The sequence below is a fragment of the Leptidea sinapis genome, chromosome 34 (assembly GCF_905404315.1).
Source record: "Leptidea sinapis chromosome 34, ilLepSina1.1, whole genome shotgun sequence".
Taxonomy (NCBI): domain Eukaryota; kingdom Metazoa; phylum Arthropoda; class Insecta; order Lepidoptera; family Pieridae; genus Leptidea; species Leptidea sinapis.
Genome location: NC_066298.1, coordinates 10,508,287 through 10,531,983, shown reverse-complemented (window position 1 = coordinate 10,531,983; position 23,697 = coordinate 10,508,287). Strand labels below are relative to the sequence as shown.

The 23,697-nt window shown below is 34.9% G+C and overlaps 3 protein-coding genes across 3 annotated transcripts in view; 1 reads left to right on the top strand and 2 right to left on the bottom strand.

The window, feature by feature from the left end:
• Positions 1–4,315: 4,315 nt before the first annotated feature.
• Positions 4,316–9,914, bottom strand: LOC126975115 (pupal cuticle protein PCP52-like). Its single transcript, XM_050822942.1, has 3 exons — positions 9,749–9,914; positions 5,251–5,400; positions 4,316–5,040 (listed from the first exon to the last, which is right to left on the bottom strand). The coding sequence occupies exons 1-3, from the start codon at positions 9,794–9,796 to the stop codon at positions 4,354–4,356; spliced, it is 885 nt and encodes a 294-aa protein (XP_050678899.1). The 5' UTR covers positions 9,797–9,914; the 3' UTR covers positions 4,316–4,353.
• Positions 9,915–14,379: 4,465 nt separating this feature from the next.
• Positions 14,380–23,697, top strand: part of LOC126975056 (WD repeat-containing protein 7-like) — a 72,348-nt gene continuing 63,030 nt past the window's right edge. Inside the window, exon 1 of the mRNA XM_050822855.1 lies at positions 14,380–14,400. The gene's annotated coding sequence lies outside the window, so the exon portion shown is untranslated. The remainder of the gene's footprint in view (positions 14,401–23,697) is intronic.
• LOC126975098 (cuticle protein 38-like) lies at positions 22,565–23,510 on the bottom strand. The gene is made up of 2 exons (XM_050822914.1): positions 23,454–23,510; positions 22,565–23,363 (listed from the first exon to the last, which is right to left on the bottom strand). The coding sequence occupies exons 1-2, from the start codon at positions 23,463–23,465 to the stop codon at positions 22,695–22,697; spliced, it is 681 nt and encodes a 226-aa protein (XP_050678871.1). The 5' UTR covers positions 23,466–23,510; the 3' UTR covers positions 22,565–22,694.

Here is a 23,697-nt window from a genome sequence, read left to right as displayed (position 1 = left end):
GTCACGAACATAACTGGGTGACTGGAGCGTGGTGAAGTAAATTGTCGTGCTCTGAATGGAATCACTGGTGTACCCAAAAATTGCCTAATCTGATACTTATGTGTTCATATATGGTATGGTAATATATTATATCAGTAGCAGTACAATTAGCAGTAGTAATAGAAATAGTATGTGCAGTAGTTTTTTGTGCAGTACTGGCGTTCTAAATTTAAATCTTTAAATCGTACAAATCGGAACTCGATCTGCGTTTTCATCAAGTGTGATTTTTCAATGAGTAAATAAGTAGCAGGTGCGACGCATGAAAAAGCATTTCATGAAATACCATTCCCAGTTTAATATTGAAAATGCCAAGTGTGGCTGATTGTTTACGTATTGCCAGCCGAAATCAGTTACAGTAACAGAAGATTCGCTTTCGTTTTCTGTCTTTTCTCTTTCACACGCTTTGTATGTTTATACGCTAGAATGTTGTAATTCTATGGATTTAATTAATTTTTATATTGCCTAGTTGTAATGGACATTTTTAAATTGTCAGGTCATTACAAAGATAGTTTTATAAATATTTTTTTTATAACTAGTGATTCAATCAATAAATTTTTTTTCTTCTTATGTTCAAGTATCGATGGTCTATTAGTCTACCGTGATTGCATATCGCTTTGTGTTCGTCAAAAAAACGACAGTTAGCGAACCATGTTACTATGGCTAATTAATATAATAATAATAATATTGACACACTCTTACATATAGTATCTTGCCCATAACTAAGCCTAGCCTGTACTATGGGTAGAAGACAACGTTATATTTTATTCAATATACTTACTTAAACATACATTAATACAAATAAACATCCATGACTCAGAAACAAACATTCATATTCATCATATAAATGATTGCACCTACCGGGATTCGAACCCGGGACGTCTAGCTCAGTAGGCTGGGTCACTTACCACTAAGAGGGCTATTCGCGCTATTTATAACCTGGGTCCTAGGGAATCATTGAGAGCAAAATTCAAAGAAATTAACATCTTGACTGTTGCTTCTCAATATATTGTTGATAATGTAATGTATGTTCATAGGCACATACGTGAATTTGCCAGAAACTGTCATAACCATAATGTTAACACCAGGAACAGACATAAACTGATGATGCCTACTACTCGGCTATTTCGAGTTAGTAAGTCTTTTGTGGGGCGATGTATATGCTTTTACAACAAGATCCCAAAAAATGTTCAAAACAAAGGTGTTACGTTATTCAAAAGAATTGTTAAAAAACGTTTGTGTGGTAAAGGTTACTATAACATAAATAACTTTCTTAATGATTCCACAGATTGGGAATGGAGCGACCGCCCTCAGGCTATTAAATAATAAGTTTAATTGTACAATGTTACTTTGTAAATGTTTCTTTAATTGAAAAACATATTTTTGATGAAAAAAAAAAGCCCGCTGAGTCTGTTGCGCCCATTCTTCTCAGGCCTAAGGCATTCACTTTGGAATGGGTGGTAGTTTTTTTGACTTTCAATAAGTGATTGCACATCCTATTTTGAATAAAAATATTTGAATTTGTTATCCATCGCTATCCATTGGTGAAAACAGCATGAAAATCGATGTAGAAGTTTTTGAGTTTATCGCGAACAGGCAGACAGACATACGCATATACTGAGGACTTTGTTTTATAATATGTAGTAGATACATTCTATATTCTATATCTTATACATTCAAGATATTTCAAGGAAAACACGCACAAAAGGAGTTAAGTACATTTAAAGAAATATTAATAACGATAACAGACTGCCCTTTATAAATAATCATAAAGACAAACGGACGTGATAATAAACTTGTAGAGCAGTGCTGTTCGTAAACGTCGCGTCGCTTGTTCATATGTTGTTGTTGTTGAAAGTTCGGGTAGGTATTTGGAACGTTTTATAAACAAATTCTGAGCAAGCCACGAAAACTATGTGTGCAATTTAAATAGCACACGACCGACGAAAGTAAACTTTAAAGGTCAATAATACGAAATAATATATTTTTTTATTCTAATATTCATGAAGCAATAACATTTACAATGCATTTATTTATAATTGTTCTCGTGTTGTTCGGACTGATAGCGTTTTAAGGCTGAAATGTATAGAGCGTAATTAGGCTGAGATTTTTAAGCGTACTTAGACTTTACTTACGTAAAACTTAGCTTAGTGTGATACAACGCCAACTTGACTTTTGCATTGGGCTGTATTAGCTTAAGTTCAGCATAATTTCAGGGGTCAAATGACTATAAAAATGAAATCAAAGATTACGCGAAGTTTACACTCAATTAAGTTTTACGTTAGAAAAGACTTTAGTAAGTCTAATAGTAGCAAGGTCAACATAAATATCTCGACATTCAATACTTAATTATAATATATTTATAATAAAATGCTACTACGAAGAATCTTGGCAGGCACAGGACTACCTGTGGAGTCCTGTGCCTGCCTGCTATATATATATATATATATATATATATATATGCAATGCAGTACCGCTTAGGATTCTTGAAAATCCCAAAAAATGCTTACACATTACTGCTTCACGGCAGGAAAAGGCACCGTTATGGTACCCATGTGTTCCGCTTCCGGACACCTTATTTTAGGGAACGGAATGACCCACCCTACAACTCCAATATTACGTTCTATATTTTAATTACTACCTACAAAGTCTTACACCATTTCCATGACATAGATCTACCGTAATTATATAAATATATAGCAGGCAGGCACAGGACTCCACAGGTAGTCCTGTGCCTGCCAAGATTCTTCGTTGTAGCATTACACGATTAATAAATGAAACTTATTCTCTATTGTTGACCAATACTCAATTGCTCGCTCATATAAAAGAAACGATTCACATAATGTAAGCAACAAGAAATACACAAGATTAATAACGTTGTATAGCAGCTGCTGTTTAGAACAAAAAGTAAAGGAAAAGTTATATTGTACGTATGTTGCAACCCTGATTAGGGGTGAAACACACTGTGCGTTTTATGTCAACTGCCACTTATAATAATGATAATTCTCTTTTGCGAGCTGCGGTTTTGAATTGCGGGTTTGTTGATCTAATCACTAAGATTTTCTATAAATAGCAATAGATTTTTTTTTTATTTTATGGAATAGGAGGACAAACGAGCATACGGGTCACCTGTTGTTAAGTGATCACCGCCGCCCACAATCTCTTGCAACACCAGAGGAATCACAGGAGCGTTGCCGGCCTTTAAGGAAGGTGTACGCGCTTTTTTTGAAACACCGCACAAGGAAGTTCATTCCACAGTTTTGTAGTACGTGAAAGAAAGCTCCTTGTAAACCGCACTGTGGAGGACCGCCACACATCCAGATGGTGAGGATGATATCCTAACTTGTGTCGTGTCCTGCTACTACGAAGTATATATATATATATATTTTATATATATATTTATATTTATATACACATACATAAAAAGACTTGCAATAAACGGCGTTCCATTTAATACTCATGAGATATAAACTTATTATAACAGAGATTAAAACGAATCGACTTTTTATTTATTACTGTACAGATATGCAATTAATCTTGGCTAAAGCATGCGTCTTACTAATGCAATGCATGTGAGAACATTTAATTAATTTATTAGTACTCCGTTGTAAAGTAATTATTTTGTTAATAACTTTTTCTCAAGTATATCTTTTATCTGACGCTATTATCGACTTTCGAAGCAGTAGAAATTAGCACAAGTATCTCTGATCTGAATATACACATTATATATTATATGCATCTCTAAAAGTTATTGAAATTTTAATTTTGTTTTACTATATTTACATTATATACGATGACTACATAAAATTAAAACTATCATTGCTTGGAAGCGTACCAAGATATAGCTCCTTGACGTTTTTTATTGGGCGATGTATGTACAATTACAGCATGATCCCAAAAAAATTTAAAATATTATGTGTTACGTAATTCAAAAGTATTGTTAAAACACTCTTTTAATAATTTCTATAACAAAAATGATTTTCTTAATGACACCACAGATTGGGAACGGAGCAACCGCCCTGAGGCTATTTAAATTATAAAATTTATTGTAACGAAATTTTTGACAAAAAAACGAAAAAGCCCGCGAAGTTTCTTGCGCGCATACACTTCGAATGGGTGGTAGTTTTTGTCAATATAGAAGTGAATTAAAATCGTATTTTGAGTAAAAGTATTTGAATTTGCACTACATCTTCCTGTATGTTTGAGCTTTCTCTTACGTAACTATTTCTTATTTGTTATTACTCGAAACATGTACGGGAAAATTGAATAAAACACCACAAAAATCTAATAACGTTTTATAATTGTTAAAAAGTAGATTTAGTAGATATTGTTAAAAAGTGTTGGAGTATAGAAAGGAGCTTGAATAGGCTGGAAAGAAGGAATGATTGGGTACCCTCTAAGTCCCACCTGCGCTCTCACTGCACCCATGGGAGGCACAATAGCTTGATAGCTGTAAGGAGCCAGGCCTAAGGGAACAGGGTGAACCACCGTTTGGACTTTGTTCATTTCAGCATTCTCAGTCTTGGGAGCTTCCGCTTCGGTTTTAATTTCGGCTGCAGTTTTGGTTTCGGCAACAGTTTCTACTGTATCAGCAGATTCTTCTTTCTTCTCTTCTAGTTTAGCTGGTTTCTCTTCTTCGGCAGTCTTCTTAACCTCGGGTTTTGCCTCTTCAGCTTTAGACTCTGGGGCTCCAGCGACAACTGGTGTTATAGGCACTGAGGCGACAGGCACAACTCCAGGAACCACACCAGCTACATAGCCTAAAGAGGACTTGGCAAAGCTATCAGCGTTGCTTGCCATCGCTCCATCACGAACAGCTTCGGCGATCTGAGCTTCGTTCAATGCACGATATTTTTGCTCTTCTGCGCTCCAGAATGCTTCTTCGGCCTTTTCTTTTGATAAGTCATTTGCTACTTCGACACCCTCGTTTTGGTTCTCAACTGCTTGTTCGGCTAATTCTCTTGCCTGGTCATTGAAGGCGCGTGCTTGATCTTCAATTTTAACCTGTTTTATTTTCGTTTACATTAATTTACGTATCAATGTGAAAATAGTAAATAATCAATTTATCATTAAATACTCTAGAAATGTGCTGGAAAATTCAATTATTGACTAGAATACTGAGGTTAGTTAAACTCAATGAGAATGTAATTTTTTCCAAACGACAAAAAAGCTGATGAGTCAATTTAATGAAAATAAATGACTTCTTAGAAAAACCTGAGTGTCAACAACTGCTGCCTGAACATCGCCTGAAGGCACTGTAGGCGCTACAGCAAAGCCCGCAGGAAATACTGCTGGTATCGCATACGGGAATGGCGCGATGTAGGAAGGTGCTGCCGCCGCGCAGGCAAATAGTGCTGACAGAAACTGAAACATCAGAAATACTATATTATTTCATGCAGCCACGAATTTGTAGCCACTAAATCAACAACAATAAACAAACAACAAAAGGCTTAAATTGTAAGAGGCGTAGCTTCATTGTGTATATTTTAACGCATTTATCACGCGGAGTGTTCAACCTGATGTTGTTGAACCTGATTCCTGCTGCTGAACCCAAATATCACAATACAGGCCAGAATCTTCAACATCATCACCGTCACCATCTGGATTTTTAGCGTTCTTTCCTGGTGCGGTTTTGAAGGATTTTTCTTCCACGGGCAACCAAAGTGTGGTATGGAGTTCCATGAATGATGCTTCCTGCTGGATATGATATGATTACCTTCAATAAAAGCGTATACCTCAAATGCCCACAAGTCTCCTCTCAAGACCAGAAGAATAATAATTCCTCTGGTCTTGAAAGAGTACGTGTGGGTTTGTCCCATTCTATATAAAATATAACTCAGGCTTTTATAATCATGCTTCATTTAGATATTCTCTGTTCTCCGTTAAGGTAAACATGGATATCCGAAAAAAAACACAGAGGTGCAGAAGCAAATACTACAGAGAAGACTGTGAAAAGGGTGATTATGAATGTCATTAGTGCATTTGTCAATTTTACTTAATAGTTGAAACTTCAAAACCGACTACAAATATAGATATTATATTTAAAAAGGTTATTCGAATCAAATGGCGAGATAAAAGAAAGAAAATCGGTCCAACCGCTTCTGCGATTACTCAGAACAATCCGAGAGACAGAGAATAATTTTAAAATCAAATGTATTTAGTGTATAGCTGTAATATTGATTATTATCACTGAGAAAATTTTATTAACATGTATATCTAATACATGTGAAAAAATAAAAGTCTCATTTATAGGGTAATCTGCTTCAGCCGAGTATTTTCTTTATATATATGACGTCAAAATTAAAATAAAATATATCAAACATTTATTCCATTTATATTTATTTGCACGTTAACAAAATAACCACATCGAGTTCGAGAAAATTATTACATAATGCGATTAAATTTCGTTATTTTTTGTATTTCTTTGTTTGAACGAATGCCTCGCTTGGGTGGCTTAGGAATTTATATTTTAACAACATAATTTAAACTACGCAACTTGTAATTAATTTCAATGTAGAATAATAAATTTGAATACATTACTCCCAGATAAGACTTGTTTAAACGCAATTGTGAACACTTTTGCATCAGACAAAGTTCTTGTTTGTTCAAGGGTTTAGCCTTGTCATTGCTTCGATTACAGGTTTTATGGTCGTAACGTATCACAAAACGTCATAAGGCGTAGTGTTATTAGTTACATACCGACCTGGTCACAAAACTAAACGCGGTCGCAAACATAATTTTTTTTTTTTTGACTTTATTTTTGATTTAGGCTTTTTATGGAAGAGTAGGACAAACGAGTGTGGGGTTCACCTGATGTGATCACCCCCGCCCACATTCCCTTGCAACACCAGAAGAATCACAGGAGCGTTGCTGGTCTTTTAGAAAGGTGAAGAAGGAGAAGAAGCTACACCGCTTGGTTGTGCGTGGAATAAAGTACCTTAAAAACCGCACTTTGGCGGAACGCCATACATCGAGCGATGATGATTTGTGGCGTGTCGTGCGTAGGTAAAATCGGCGGCAGGAATCAGGTCAAACAGCTATTCGGAACACTTCCCGTTATAAATAGGGTAGAAGACACACAATGAAGCGTTTTCACGTGACGCTAGGTGATCGAGCCGTTTACAGATCACTGGATCCCCGACAATTCGACAGCTCTGCGTTGCACGCGGAAATAAATTATTTTTGCACGCGGTATTATATTATTTACACTTATATCAGAATAACTTAAACAATAGGTCAACTAGACCTATTTGAAAAAAGGATGTGTATTTAAGGTACGAGACAACATTTTGCTGTTAAAATCAACAAGGCGTTATATATCTTACTTTCAGTACTGTCAAATTCAGGCTGATCAAAGTTGGAACTAGAGACTAGTTACAATTGATTTAACACCATTTAGGAATGTTGCGTCTGAATGAGAAGTGTCAAAAGAACGATTTCACCAGGCTTACGGCCGTTCCCAATATACTATCTACAGATAGAGATAAATTACTACCTTCTACTGTCAGTAATTAGCTGTCAATAATCTGAAGCCGTCCCAATATACCCGATAAGTCATTCTTATCGCCTTATATTGGGACGCGTGAATTGCAATTTCCATACAAACTTCCATCTCTGGTAAGCTATACGTCGTCCCATTGACAGACAGCGTGTACAGAATTGGGACAGAAAAGTCAGCGATGATTACGATTTTTATCTCAAGTAAGATATAGACTGAATATTGGGAACGGCTGTAAGAGGTAAAACAAAAATTCAATTTCATTTCATAAAGAAGAACGCGCGGCACTGAGCTCACGGGCGTTGTTATATGGTGAATGTTATAGATTTTGTTGTTATACAATTATTACAATTTGTTTTTTTTTAATAATAAGGCTACTTTAGTATCTAGAAAATTAAATTCCCTATACAATGACGTAAATTTTATTATTAAATATCGAGTATGTATCGTGTATGTATAGACCAGATTCGATAATTATTGAAACCCATTGGAAAAGGAAGAGAATATAAGAGAAATGAAAGGAAAAAATAAACTACCGGCCATCTGTGGTCGGAAAGTTAAAAAGGGAATTTTAGGGGTAAAAAACGGTTTATATCGATTTCCGGCGAAACTACAAGTCCTATGGAAAAAAGTTGATGAACAAAGTTGTACGTAATAAAAAGATCTACAACTTTTGTGTTTACACTTTTTTCACATAACCTCAAAATTTATGTGAAAAATTCAAATAAGTAAACTAGTTTTTCGTTTTTCATTTTTATCTTGTTCTAAAAACATTTTTTTCTCACGAAATTATGTGAGAAGTTACCTTTTTATATCTCAAACACGCTGTAATTTTTTGATTTGATTGTTTTTACCATATTTTGACTTTAATACATATTAACCGACATTTTCGATAAAAAGGACCCAATTTTTCTATCAAAAATTCTCACGGCATAATATCAATATTCTCAAAAAAAGTCACTGGGCTTTTTGTTCATGGAAATCTCCACTTTTTGATGGTGTGAATAAAAAACACATTACTGTGATGTTTTAAAATTTAGGAGAGATAGAAATATAATAGAGAATTCTGCTGTTATTTCGTAGCAGCAAAAATATGAATTTCAATTAATCAAAACTATTTATATATGTAAAAAAGTACAATAGAACACTGAATCATTATCCTTTTACAAACGTTTTTTACCCTACCTACACCCTCTCCAAATTAAAAAAATACTGCTTCAGTTTTTGGTACAAATAGTAAATTTTTGAAAAAAAATGTCTCACATATAAACACCAAAGAACTAAATTTTTGTTAGAACTTTTAATAAATGTAACAATTTTCGTTTAATGTCCAATACAACAAGTCCTCCTAAGTATTTTTAGGGAGAGTTGATTTAATACTTAAGGACATCCCTTGAGAATATTTTATCAACGATGATCCTTTGAAAAATTTTCTATAGTTATATCTTTATCGTATAATTATAATCAGTTGACTTTTTTAAAATATATTATATAACTAGCTGTACCCCGCATGCAATGTCACACCAAGTAGGATATTAAAAAATATATAAAAGAGAATTAACAAAAAAACAACCGACTTCAAAAGAAAAACTTTTCCAAATCATTATAATGTGCACTTAAAGTAAAAAAAAATCATTGTGTATTCTTCAACAACTTTATAATCAACTTATATACGAGTACTTTAAGAGTTCTCCTAAGTAAAATGAAATGAAAAATATTAGACTACCTAAAAGTCAATCAATACGACAATATAATGAAGTTACAATTATTGTTATTTTTGGAATTGTAATTAGAATCTTACTGTCAGAATAAGCAAAACTCATCATCAAACGCAAAATCATGCCATCCAATATAACTTTAAAGTAATTCACATCACATTCACAATTCATCATACAAACGATTGCCTGCCGGGAATCGAACCCGGGGCTTCTAGTTTAGCAGTCAGGGCTACTTACAACTGCGCTATATGAATCAGTATCATGACGAAAATTCTAATGAATTATCCATTAAATATTTAATAAAAGACCAAATTATATGACTAGAAAAAAAGCCAATATTGAAGGCTAACTACTGATGAATTTATATGTACACTATCAAGTTTTAATAAAATAAGTCCAAAAATATTATTAAAATTTGTTCTAATTATTTCCTTAAATCACTGAATCTGAATCACACAATAATCACTCTATCACAACACAAAGACTAGGAACTAACCAGAACTCTCATCTTGGGGATGTCTCGATGGCTACTGATTATCCTCATCTCGGTTCACGTCGCTTTTATAATCGTCAATATGAATATAGAACAGGCTGGCCGGTAATGTTAATATTTAAAAAAGAAGTGAAACTTCAACTACGGGCGGGAAGAATGCAGGAAGCGCCTCTGACAGACCGCCGCCATTTTGAAGACAGCGGTCAGGTTTTTGGCGCCGAGAATGAATTTATGGCTCATATTCATTTTCCTTATTCGACCATTACTTTTATTTATCGCTTTGCCTATTCGGTGTTGTATTCTTTGTCATATGCAAGAATTGTGGTGTAATTATATTATATTATATCTTTTGTTTTTATTTCTGGCAAGGCAAATGCGTGCAAGGAAGTTTTAGTTATGAGTAAAATAACAAAGATTAATATGGCTTGAGATCTAAATGCATATGCATTAGCTGCTAACGGTAGAATTCTTTGAATAATATAACACGATATGAAATGATCTATTTTCTTTGTTTGCATTTAATGTATCGACTTGGTTTTTTCTCTCTCACTACGCTGTAGTTTTTTGCCATTATTGTACTGCATTAGTCTTAAGTGCCCTTTTTAATGGAGGAAGACAAATAAGCGAATACCCAACTTTATGCTAAGATATCTACGCAGCCCATACTATCTTGCAAGACCAGAGGTCTGACCTGAAAATATCGCGAAAAAAAGCTATTTCACAGTACATGAAAGAAAGTTCATTAAAAAGGACGCCAAAATTCTTTCATTTATGCCGCATATATACTGTGTTAATGACTTTAATTGATCAGTCGCCTCCCAAATGTAGAAAACCTGACGAGTTTTCAAACATCCAAAAAGAAGAGAATAGAAAAGAAATATATTTATTCACCATAGAGAGTGACAATTACATCACATATAGCAACAACACTTGGTAAAGGTCATGAAGCTACATCAGTTCGTAAAGAGTCATGTCCAACATGGGGAGAACAATTGATATGAAACTCCCAAGCCATATTTAAGTCATTAACAAAATTGCTTAGCCTATTTAATACGATACATATAATTTGAGGTGGCTTGCAAGCTGGCCATATAATCTGATATACTAAAGTAAGCCTTCTAAGTCCTAGTATATTGTCTTGTATTTTATTGAAAAAGGCGATTGCATCTTACCTTTGGAACAATAAGACCCCTTGTTGAGAATTTTCTCCCTGATTTGACGCCGATGCTTACGCTATTTATACAGCAGTGCTAACTAAAATATCTAATTTGAAGCTCAAGAACTCTTATCTATCCAACATAGAAACTCATATTATGGCATGCATTTATTGGGGATCATAAGTATATATATATATATATAACTTAAAGCTCGGCTCCCGCGATGATCAATCAGTGACGGCTATGAAAAAAGAAGGAAGAAGGCTTGGCAGTAAGCCTAGATACTCGTGTACCGAACGCCTTCCATCGTAATTCCTACAAATTACTTTTCTAGAATTTCCATTTTTCTTCCCTCAAATCAGCATCCCGAGACATTTTGCAATTTTAGACCAGCTTTTTTATTGTTTGAAGTTTTTTTATACGTGGGTACTAGTGGGAGGCTCCTTTGCACAAAATGCCAGCTAGATTATGGGTCCTACAACGGCGCCTATTAATGTGTAAGCATTATTGTGTTTCGGTCTCAAAGGCGCCGTAGCTAGTGAAATTACTGGGCAAATGAGACTTAACACCTTATGTTTTGAGGTGACGAGTATTTGTATTGCCGCTCAGAATTTTTGAGTTACTCAAGAATCCTGAGTGGCACTGCATTGTAATGGGCAGGGTGTATCAAAAACCATCAACTGAACGTTCTGCTCTTCTCGTACAATCGTCGTTCGTTATCGACGCTTGCTGCTTGCACCCTAAGCCTCGCAATGTTGCGTTGCCCTAGGCTGTTCGCTATCTCCAACACTGAAGAAGAAATCTTCAACGTTAGGGCCATGAAATGTAATGATATTTGTTTTATTGCGTCGAAAGTAGTTCTAGATATTAAATTTATAGTGGTGTCTTCTATTCGCCAAATTTAAAGGAACATGCAAAAAGTTTCGCTACAATTTAAACAAAAAATTAATCTTTCAAAAATTTTTTCAACTAACCATTTTAACAGAAGTTAGAAAATAGATTCTATCTATGTAATAAGACATGACGAAGATTTGACATTTACGTACTCTTGCTTTATATAAAAAAATGGGAAGTATTAAATTAATTTATATCTGTCTTGTACTTCGACTCACTCTTAACCGGTTTTCATTTACGCCAAACATTATCAGAACATTACGACTTTAGGGCTTGTACATAATGACAGATATAAATATCTTGAATGTGTTATTTAAATGTCAAACAAGTTTAAACTCGGTTTTTTTTAATTGTAATAGTTTTAGCGAATGCCTGCGCAAAAGGCAAGGATATATTGTGATATTCATAATAAATCGATATGATTTTTGATATTTTGCGTATTAATATTGTTATTTGTCATAACTGTCATACATCCAAGGACTGTTTCGATGCAATTTATTGTATTTTGGTGCAGAAATGAAAAAAGATTCGTAATACAGCTTTTGTATGCGATGTTTATATATTTCGGGCCACTTGCTAAGCGGGCTGTCTACACGCTAAGCGTCATATTTTCTAGCGCTAAACGAAAACTCAGATTTTCTTGTGTTACACGAGAATGTCGGATGTAGGACCGTTACACGATATATATAAGTATACAGAGTGGCAGCTGCGGCGCGCTCCCCAAAACCAAAACGTAAACAGTTTTTGGTATGGAATGACGGTTTTTTAAACTGCTTATTTTAAAAACTATGTAATTTTGAATACCTAGAGTATTTAATACCTTAGTGTTATTCTTATTTCTTCACGAAGCTGTGAAAGTACTTAATCATTATTAAGTAGAATTGGTACTCATAAATTATATTTTGTTGCCGTGTCAAAATTTATTTTAACATTCCTTCAGAGATATATCATATGCGGACGGTGGTTCCTTGCCGGAATGAAATTCGATAGTTGAACTTTTCTATCATGCGAAATAATATAGGTAAGTTTTTTTATGTCAATAAAAGAGTACGAGAAGATGATCCAATAAATCCCATATAATGTCAACCCCATAACAGTGTCGTTATACTACGAACTACAGTAGGTATAATATATTATGGATCGATGTAATGAACTATACAAAATGAAAAACGAGAGCTGGAAAAATAACTAGTTTTTTTAAATATCTGATTTTGTACTGTGCTGTTGTATACCGTTTTTATCGAGGCATTTTCTCGCTTTATCGTATAAAGTTGTTCGCGTCCAACCACATTGCTCTGTGTAATTCTTTAAAATATACTATTTACCAAAATATAAAAATATTGAGAAACATATACAGTATTTATTATTAAATTGTTCAAAGTTACTCTACTAAATTTTATTCTGGCTGAAGGCGCACCGTTTACCTGAACGCTTGTTACATATTCGAGCGTGACTGTGTAGTGTCATTCATTACCCACGCAGTAAATTGCTCCATGCGCCAAATAACGTGTGCACTATACTATATATACGATATCCACGCACTACGATACTGTGTGTACCATATTACCGGCATCAACGCGCTACGTAATTGTGTGTACCATATTAACGGCATCAACGCGCTACGTCATTGTGTGTACCATATTACCGGCATCAACGCGCTACGTAATTGTGTGTACCATATTAACGGCATCAACGCGCTACGTCATTGTGTGTACCATATTAACGATATCAACGCGCTACGGCTTAGTTTCTACCTTAAAGACGACATCAAAACGATACAGTTTGTATCATATTGACAACATCAACGCGCTACATTACAGTTTATAACATATTGACATCAAAACGAACACAATCAAAACGACACGAAACAATTTTGTACCATAAAGACGACATAAACGCGCTACAGTACCGTACACATATATATACAGTTTGTACCATATTATTGACATCAACGCACTACGACACAATTTTGTACCATATAGACGACAACAACGCGCTACAATACAATTTTGTACCACACAGGCGACAAAAACGCGCTACGACACAGTTCGTACCATGTAACGACATTAACGCAAAGTGTTCACTAAACATTTTCTATTATTAAGTAGTAATAAAGCATAATCACTTCCAGATTTGTTCTATTTCGAAGAACTCCAGTTCTTATAATTAAATCCTAGGAGGATTGAGGGAATCCCCCAAATTTATACAACAAAATAAGCGAACGATTTTTGTACTAATAGAGCAACTAATTTACTGTATTTATTTTAATTTTATTCATTACTAAGTACGTATAATAATTTATTACATGCTTTTACAACATGATCTCTGAAAATGTACTGCACAAAAAATGTTAAAAGAATTATTAAAAACGTTTATGAGGTTAAGTTTATTATAACAAACGACTTTCAATATTTATAATTTGATTTAAATAATTATTTCATATTTAGTTTAACTATTGCTCAGTGTGTACGAAGCCTTAAATCTGGGACTGGTTTCCGTGTATATGGATGGCAAAATGGTTTTAGTACTTGCGTGCGAGATGTCACATCGAACGCGCGCTTCTGCAAAAGCTACGTGCGAATTTTGTGATACTGAAAGATATAGGTGCGTATATACAAATGTATCTACATAATATTAGTATGACATGAGATATCTTTAAATCTACATTGTTGTCAAACCAGACTGAGAGTATATTTGGGGATAGTGAAAGGTCATTAAAACAATTTTTTTAAGTATGCAGTGTGTTTTTTTAAGTGGGACAGTATGGGGAAATCCTTAAGTATAAGAGATACAGGGAAACTGTCTTAGGAAACATTAGGTACTTTTTTGTGGAAAAAAAATTGGTATAGTCAAAATTTTGGTCAAGTGTGAGTTGTCCCTAAAAATGATTAATTTTGATGAAATTTTTTTTTGACGCACATCTACTCAGTTTCATGAGGGGATCATTTTATTGTATGGGAAGAAAAAAATCGGGACAGCAGAAGTTAGTCAAATTTAAGAAAATCGTTTTCATTACCGTGTAAATTGCCTACCACTTCCCACTGCAAGGTTTTTATTAAAAAAATATTGCCTAGTCCAGTTTTACATTTGAATTTGGAACATTTTATTTGGTTTAAAAAGGATTAAAATACTTTAAGGTATTCTTACCCGAGCACCTTACGGATCTAATTAAAAAAAAAAAAATTAAATTTGGAACTTCTTGAAACCAACAATTTTACTTGATATTTCATTGTTTAAATTTAACATTGTGTTAAGTTTTCGTCATGGAATTATCAAACTCGCATAAAGTAAATTTAATTGAATCGTATTTTGTAAATTATCGTAGCTCTGTGAATGCGTTACAGTGGTATCGGGAACGTTATCCGGACCGCGATCAACCGAACCGCAAAATTTTTGACAAACTGGTGAAAAATTTAAGAAAGGAAGGCTGTTTTACACTAAAACGGAAGAGATGAGCCTCAGTAATAAATGAATTTACAACTATCGCAATCTTAGGATATTTTGAAGCCTACCCAAAAGCCTCATTGAGGGAAGCTGCTAACAATATCGGTGTGCATAGATCTACAGTACGAAAGGTATTGAAGGCTTACAAGTACAAGTGTTACATAGAAGGTTATCTTGTACAAGCATTGCTTCCAGGAGACACTGACCGGAGATTAGCATTTTGCCAGTGGTTTGTAGCATGCTCGATTAGAAACCCGTCTTTTCCAAGCCGGATTATTTGGACAGATGAATGCAATTTTTCAAACAATGGCATGTACAATAGAAAAAATAATCATTTTTGGGCACGTACAAACCCCTTCCGAACTACGGCAACCCATAACCAGGTCCGCTTTTCCTTTAATTGTTGGTGTGCAATATTAGATAATAAAATCTTTGCCATTAAAATTTACCATGGAACATTGAATAGTCAAAAATATCAGGAAATAATAAACATAGCTGTGGATTTAGCAGATATGGCAATTCCATTAAATAATTTGAATAATATCATCTACCAACAAGACAACGCCCGTGCCCACAATAGTATCGCTACTAAAAAATTTTTAAATGAACATTTTCTTGATCGCTGGATGGGCACAAATGGCCCTATTAAATGGCCACCACGTTCACCCGATTTAACACCGTTGGATTTTTTCATTTGGGGGTACCTTAAAGGTCGAATTTATGCAGATACAACTCGGTACAAGAGTTAAACGACGCAGTGCATTATCATTTGAACAACATACATCACAACGCCTTGTCTAAAGCTACCAGAGGTCTTCTGAAACGCGCTCGTGCCTGCATTCAAGAGGAAGGCCACTGTGAACATTTACTTTAATGTAAAATTATTTTATTAAATTTACCTAACTTCTGCTGTCCCGATTTTTTTCTTCCCATACAATAAAATGATCCCCTCATGAAACTGAGTAGATGTGCGTCAAAAAAAAATTTCATCAAAATTAATCATTTTTAGGGACAACTCACACTTGACCAAAATTTTGACTATACCAATTTTTTTATCACAAAAAAGTACCTAATGTTTCCTAAAACAGTTTCCCTGTATCTCTTATACTTTAGGATTTCCCCATACTGTCCCACTTAAAAAAAACACACTGTATAATTCAATCCTTGTTAACATACTTTTCGGCAATGTCAAGCAATATAATGTCAGATAAATGATAGAAGGTCATATTTATCTTCTATTGAAGAATACTTGAATACTTTATTTTTATTTGCGTTAAAGTTTTATGAAATATGGAATAGTAGAGCGTCGGTGATGCATTAGGTAAAACCGTTGACTCTCGCCACCGCGAGATTTCGATTTGATCTTGACCCGTCATACATTGTGATACGCCTGGGGGTACCATCCGTCTGAATTAATCCGAACATGTCCGGACTCTTAGACTCTTGTCCGGATTTATCCGGCTCACTAACTTATCCGGATTTTATTTATATTAGATGGAAAATAGTAATACTACATTTTTACTAACACCAAATTAGTCTTAAAACTTTACGAGAAATGATATTTTTATTGAAATATCATATCTTTTATCAAGATTTTTCAAATTACTAAATGGTAATCGTAGGTACGCAACATGTGCTTTTAGTTTTCGAATTCATGTGTACGTTTATTTGACGCTTTTCAAAGTCAAAGTCAATGTTATTTGACATTTACTTTATTCAATTAGGTGTGAAGTAAGCGCTTTTGAATCGTCACTACAAATATTTCTTTTAAATTAGTGAATTTACCATATGTACGTAAAAAGTTGAGCTCGTGAGAAAAACATATTAGAAACTCAACGGCCATTCTTTTCAATCAAATAGAGTATTTTTCAATGGCAGTAATATACATAACAACTAAGATTGTGAGGTGCTGCATCCTATATATGAGTCTTGTTTATGTAATATAAAATATTTCATAAAAAGTAATGAAGAATTAACTGTAGAAATATAAATTATCGTATATTGGATGCATCAACCTTTAGAGCTTGAACTCATTGTTTGTGTAAGGATGCTTCGTGTACATGATGGTCGTGATTACTGTCATAATATGGTTGCTTTATAAGGTCGGAAACGCTATTGTGATTCTTCTGGTGTAACAACTGAGTATTTTGTTATATTTAGGTACAAAATACAAAAACAAACAGATATTTTTAAACTTTATATATTTAGAATATCCATCGTTATAAAATTGTAAATCTAAGTATTGTATGATATTATTTAATCTACATTAACTTAATGCTTGTAAAAACTCTACCTTTATAAATAGCTAGCATTGAACTCTTTGTTACGTTCGATGTCAGTCACCCCATGCTTTTATTAATAATAATAGATAATGACAGGTAAATTACTTTCGAGACGTTTTTGCATTGTGTGTGTCGTTTACGGTTAGCACATAAATAAACCAATAGTTTTATATTTTTTTATAGCCAGTTACTTCACCTGGAACTTATAATATGAAACGGTATACAAGTAAAGAATATTAAAAATAATTATTAATTTTACATCAAACACACATCAAAAAATATGTATACAAAGTAATATTGTATAATTAAACTTATTATGTGGAATCATTAAGAAAGTCATTTATGTTATAGTAACCTCTACCAAAAAAACGTTTTTAGTTATTCTATTGAATATCTTATACTTTCGTTTTGAACATTTTCTGGGATCTTGTTGTAACAGCATATACATCGCCCCACAAAAGACATACTAACTCGACTTAGCCGATTTATAGGCATTATAAGTTCATGTCTGTTCCTGGTGTGAACATTATGGTAATTAAAGTTTCTAACAAATTCACTTATATGCCTATGAACATACATTACATTATCAAGAATTTAAATTGAGAAGCATCAGTCAAGATGTTAATTTCTTTGAATTTTGCTCTCAATGATTCTTTAGGACCTAGGTTATAAATAGTATACAATATTTGTCATACGGAAAGCAAAATACTACACACTTCACTAACTCACTAACACATCTGTAAAAAAAGCACACATGAACATTTTAAATTTAGTCTCGCCGTAATGAGGATAGTATTCTTCTATTACACTATTTACTATATTTATGCTCAAGAAGATTTAGCGCGATGTTGACGAAATCCTATCGGTTTCATTTGAACTGCGATGAACGGTCAACGACCTTACACATCCGGTATTAATATACGACATTTAGGTTGAAAATAAAAGTTCATTCATAATTTTATATTGCATATATAATTCGCGCAAGCTATAACTTATGCGTTGTCCTCTTAAAAATGACATTATTAATATAATTATAATACTTATTATATTTAAATAAAATACTTTTAAAAGGTTTAAAACGCGTGTAATTGTTACTATGTTTTTTAATTCGTTTAACGTAAAGGATCTATTTTTATTATTATTTTATTTAACCCGTTTCGTGACCTTTTCTTTGCAGACTGCCCCCTGAAATCTTATAACATAATTACATTTACACGCGTTAATCAAAGAAAATACTATACTTTTTATATTCAGCTTTATGTTAGTGTTATTGTAATAAATAACTCCTAACTTAAATGTATAGAACGACTGAAGAAATCAACGCTATATTTTTACATAAGGCGCTAACTTTAGAGAAAACATTAGCTGCAACTTTTCCATACCATATGTTCTCGACAATTTTCTCCCTTTTTTCCTTTCTACCCTACACGAATTTTTTTTCAAGTGAAATCAGTATCATTATTATCTGTTTTTGTAAGAGATAGATTATTTCAAACTGTGCTCAAAACGGCTCAATATAGGTACGGCTGAAGCTTAGGTACAAATCCGGCCGGATTTCCTTTTTATTCAGTTTGCAAAATTTCGTTACGATTGGATAAGTTTTGCAGGAGACGAATTCTGGGTTTTTGACTCCACTGACGATTACTAGTCGAAACTTCAGTTGTCCTCATCGTATTCATTTTTAGGTTTCTGTACCTCAAAAGGAAAAAGTCCGTCTGTCAGTCAAGACCATTCATCTCTAGAAAGCATAGAGGTATCTAGTTGAAATTAAAATGATATAATTAAATTTTTTTATGGAAAAGCAGGACAAGTTTCCTGGAAGGTGTACGCATTTTTATTGAACGTCGTATCGTCCCGGAAACACTGCACAAGGAAGCTCATTCCATAGCTTTTTAGTACGTGCAAGAAAGTTTCTTGAAAATCGCACTGTGGAGGAACAAATCCAGATGGTGCGGATTATATCCTTATTGGTGGCGTGTCGTGCGAAGATGTAATTCAGTGGCAGGAATCAGGTGAAACAGCTCTTCGGAACACTCCCCGCGATAAATTGCACAAGGTCCCTGACAATTCGAGCAGCTCTGCGAATGCGGTCAAATGGCTCGAGGTTCGAGCTGATACAGGGTGCGCCAAACACAAACGCAGTTAATGCCTAAACACGTTAAAATGCTGACTATTGTTTTTGACATGTAAACGTTCTTGTGAACGCGCTTAGAATGTATTAGTGAAATCGCTTTTCTTTGATCGAGATCAAGACTGGCATGTGAACTAGTTTTCTTAAACTCGGTTTAAATTGTCATTGGTGAAATCATGGTTAGGCAAAAAAGCCGTCAATCAGAGCAGAATTTAGCATTCTTCAATTTATTAATATTTAAATGTTATCACATTATTACATAGAACAAAAAAGTCGTATTATTATCCTCGTCCTGACAAAGATTTCACTTCTCTTATGTGGTATTAAACAGACTCTGTTTTTTGGTGTAGTAACAAATTATTTTTCTTGAAAACATAAATAACTTTAATCATATTATAACGACTTAATTGACGCCTAGTATTTGCGCAAGACGCGAACTCTACATTCTCCGAGCATTAGATTCATGCGAAGGTTGAACAAAAAGCACGCTAGCTTCCGTGTTATAATTATGCTCGAAAACCAGTATGGCCGTGTTGTTTATATACTAAATAGTGACAAAAATTTTATGTATTTAGTCTTTACTACATTGGCATATAAATTGATGTTGTTAATGTTAATTCATGAGTTTTTGTTATAGTTGACGTTGTAATTTTATTATTGGATAAACTTATGGATAAACCATTCCAGTAAATTAACTGGAATGGATAAATCTAGTCAATAATTGAATATATTTATGTTTTTTTTTAATAATTGCTCTTTCAAAGCACCTTCAGGCTGAGCTTGATAAAATAAGAAATAAAATCTTAATGTGTTTGTTTGTTGTTTTTTTAACAGCAAAGTGTCGTAAATAAATGTTGCCATTTACACTGTTTTCTGTATATTTTTTTTATTTAAATTATCATTAAATTTCCACAGTGACCACGTTTTTATCGTTCTACTGGTGAAAGAATATTTAAAATTGATAATGGTGTTTTTGAGTTTATTCGTAAAAAACAAAAAGTACATACATACAAAAATACAAACCTTTTTTGTTACTAATAATAGTAGGGTATATGTTGATTTAATCTTTTAAACATGAGTTTCTTGCCACTTCTTCTCATTAAAAAGCTGAACCGTTTCCGAAGTGGTGATAAATGTAAAAAGAAAAGAAAACTTTTGACATTCATAAGTGTCCTGATTTTGATTTGATACGAGTAAAGAGCGACAGTCCGTAATTTTAATCGCGTTGATGTCGTTTACGTTGTAATCGTCATTGTAAAGTTGTAAAGAGTATAACACTAGAGGAATAGTAGGAGCCTTGTCGGACTTTATGGAGGAGGAGTACGCTTTTTTGAATGTACCTTTATTTTATCGACCTGGGAAAACTGCGCAAAGAATTTCATTTCACAGTCGGTTTGTACGTGGCAGAAGCTTCCTCGAAAGCCGCACTATAGAGAAATGCCCAGATTGTGGGGATGATATCCTAATTTGTGGCGTATCGTGCAAAGGTGGGATTCGGCGGCGAGATTAAAGTGAAAAGCTCTTCGGAATACTCCCCGTGATAAATTTGATAGAACACACCCAATGAAACGACGCAACGCAAGGTGATCGAGCCTTTCACAGAGCACTGCTGCCGACGATTGTCGGGGATCGTCATCGTGGCTCCAGTTGAGTCCCTCCAGATTGGTTTTCTCGCCTGTTTTAGCGCGACGTTATGATGTTTTTGATTTCTTAAATATTAAAAAGGCCCCAGCTTAATTAGTTTGCTCTCAATAGTGTGCGAAGGTGGGATAGGTATAGCAGTATATTAAAGCCATTATAAATTACTCTAATTGATACAAAAGATTGGCCGTTGAGTTTCTTGTATGTTCTTCTCACGAACTCTACTTTTTAGGAAGATATCGTAGCTTCTGTAGGTAATTTAAAAGAAACTGATTGAACTGTATTAAGTAAAGTTTATTTGACTTTGACTTTACCCATCACAATCGTTAAATAGAACTGTTAATCTTTAAAATGTTTAGTGGTGATTGTACTGTTTTCGCAGTACAATCACAATAATTACTTCTACTGGGAATATTTTGATACTTTAAAGTTATTGTTTATTGTATCTTTTAGTTTATTGCAATTTTAGTAGTGATTATTTTAAATATCGTCCACTCCATGTAACTCACTGATAATATAGATTTCTATATGTTACATAAACAGACAAACAAAAACTTTTAATCATTTCTCCCTACAATATTATTTTATTTAAACTCAACTTCAAATATAATAATTACAAAAAACTAAATTGTTATTTATCAAAACATAGCCATTAATTTAATCGAATCATATTGTCGACTTTTTATCGATACAATTCAAGGTTGACCGTGTAGACTTCCGGTTAATACTGCGTCCATATATAGATAAAGCGATCTATTTTCGTTGTTAAGTACTTGAAATGTCACGTTGGCATTTTAGTAATTTATGGACATAACCAAATGGCATTTTGCGTAATTGCAACGTTAAAGGGCTGTAGTTAATTGGGTTGATACTATAGATAGTTGCATTTTTTGCGATAAAATCTTCAGACGTATTCACAAAAGCTTTCTAGGACAAATTGCTATCTGATAGTTGTATTTTATTATAATAGTAATTAAAAGAATGCTATTGAAATAAAAACTATCAGTTCTTAACCAACAAGTTGATCAGCTTAAAAAATAAGAAATTTAAAAATATTGCAAAAACAGATTCAAATAGTTAGCATTATAAAATAATAGTAGTTTATCAGAATAATATTTTATAAATCTATGGTATCATTTAGATTTTATAATTATTCAAATAAAGTATTGTTAGATCTCCTGTGCAACTTTGATTAAGTAAAATTAACCATTTCATATAATATAGTGTAATGAAATCTAAGTAAATAGTGTCAGAAAGTAAAACAAGTGAGTTATATAAATTACTATTTCATTTATTCACACATCCTCGCCTCTGTCTGTCTGTACAAAAAATTTACATTTAAATAAACATTCCGAACTTGAGTATTAGAAAACTTTTTGGCTAAGTGGTAGTATCACAGTTTACCATCCGTGCGCGAGGCCATGTCCGAGGGCGAGACCAGCGTGGGCGCCGTACGCGATCGGGGCGTGGACTACTGGGGCTGGGTGGGTCTGGGAGAGAGACTGGGTGGCGACCGAGTGAGAGCCGGCAGAGTATGCGGCGACTGGGGCGGCCACGTGACCAGCGTACGCCGGGGCACCGTAAGCGGCGACAGCTGGGGCGCCGTATGCAGCGTGTCCGTAAGCCACTGGAGCGGCTACAACTGGGGCAGCGTGGCCGACCAACTGACGGGCTACGTTGGGAGCAACACCAGCGGCGGCACCATCAATCTGGGCCTGGGCGGTCTGGACGGCATCGACAGCCTGCCATGCGTGGTCCTCGGCGGCGTTCACGGCGCGGCCTTGAAGTTCGGAGGCCTGGTCGTGGTATTCGCGGGCGGCGTCGACGGAAGCGCGGGCATGGTCGGAGGCTTCCACGTGGGCGTCGATGGCGGCACCCTGGAGATCACCGGGAGGGATGGTGGGGGCGACGGCGACCGGAGCGTGAGCTACTGCCACAGGTGCGGCGGCGTAGGCCAGAGGGCCGGCGTGTCCGAGGGCCAGGCCGGAGTAGCCGTGGGCATAGGGTGCGGCCAGCAGGGCGCCGGAGGGCGCGGCTGCGGCGCAGGCGAGGAAGGCGGCGGCAACAATCTGGGAAAACAAAACAAACATCCGGTTATCGATAATCCGTTCGCACAACACTAGCACTCGACACTAAACACGGCGCGATTAGAGACTAACCAGAACTCTCATCGTGCACTTCTGTTGTAGACTGCTCGAAGGCTACTGATTGCTCTCATTTCGCCGCCGCGGCTATTTATACCGGCCGCCGCTGTGTGAAACGGAACGCAGTTGAAAAAAGTAAGTGGCCGTTCTCAAGGGCGGGTAGGGTGCAGGAAGCAAGCGTACAGTTTTTGACACACGGACGTGTGTGAATTTGAATTTGGAATAGAACGAACGACCTTAGATGTTTGAACACATTTTA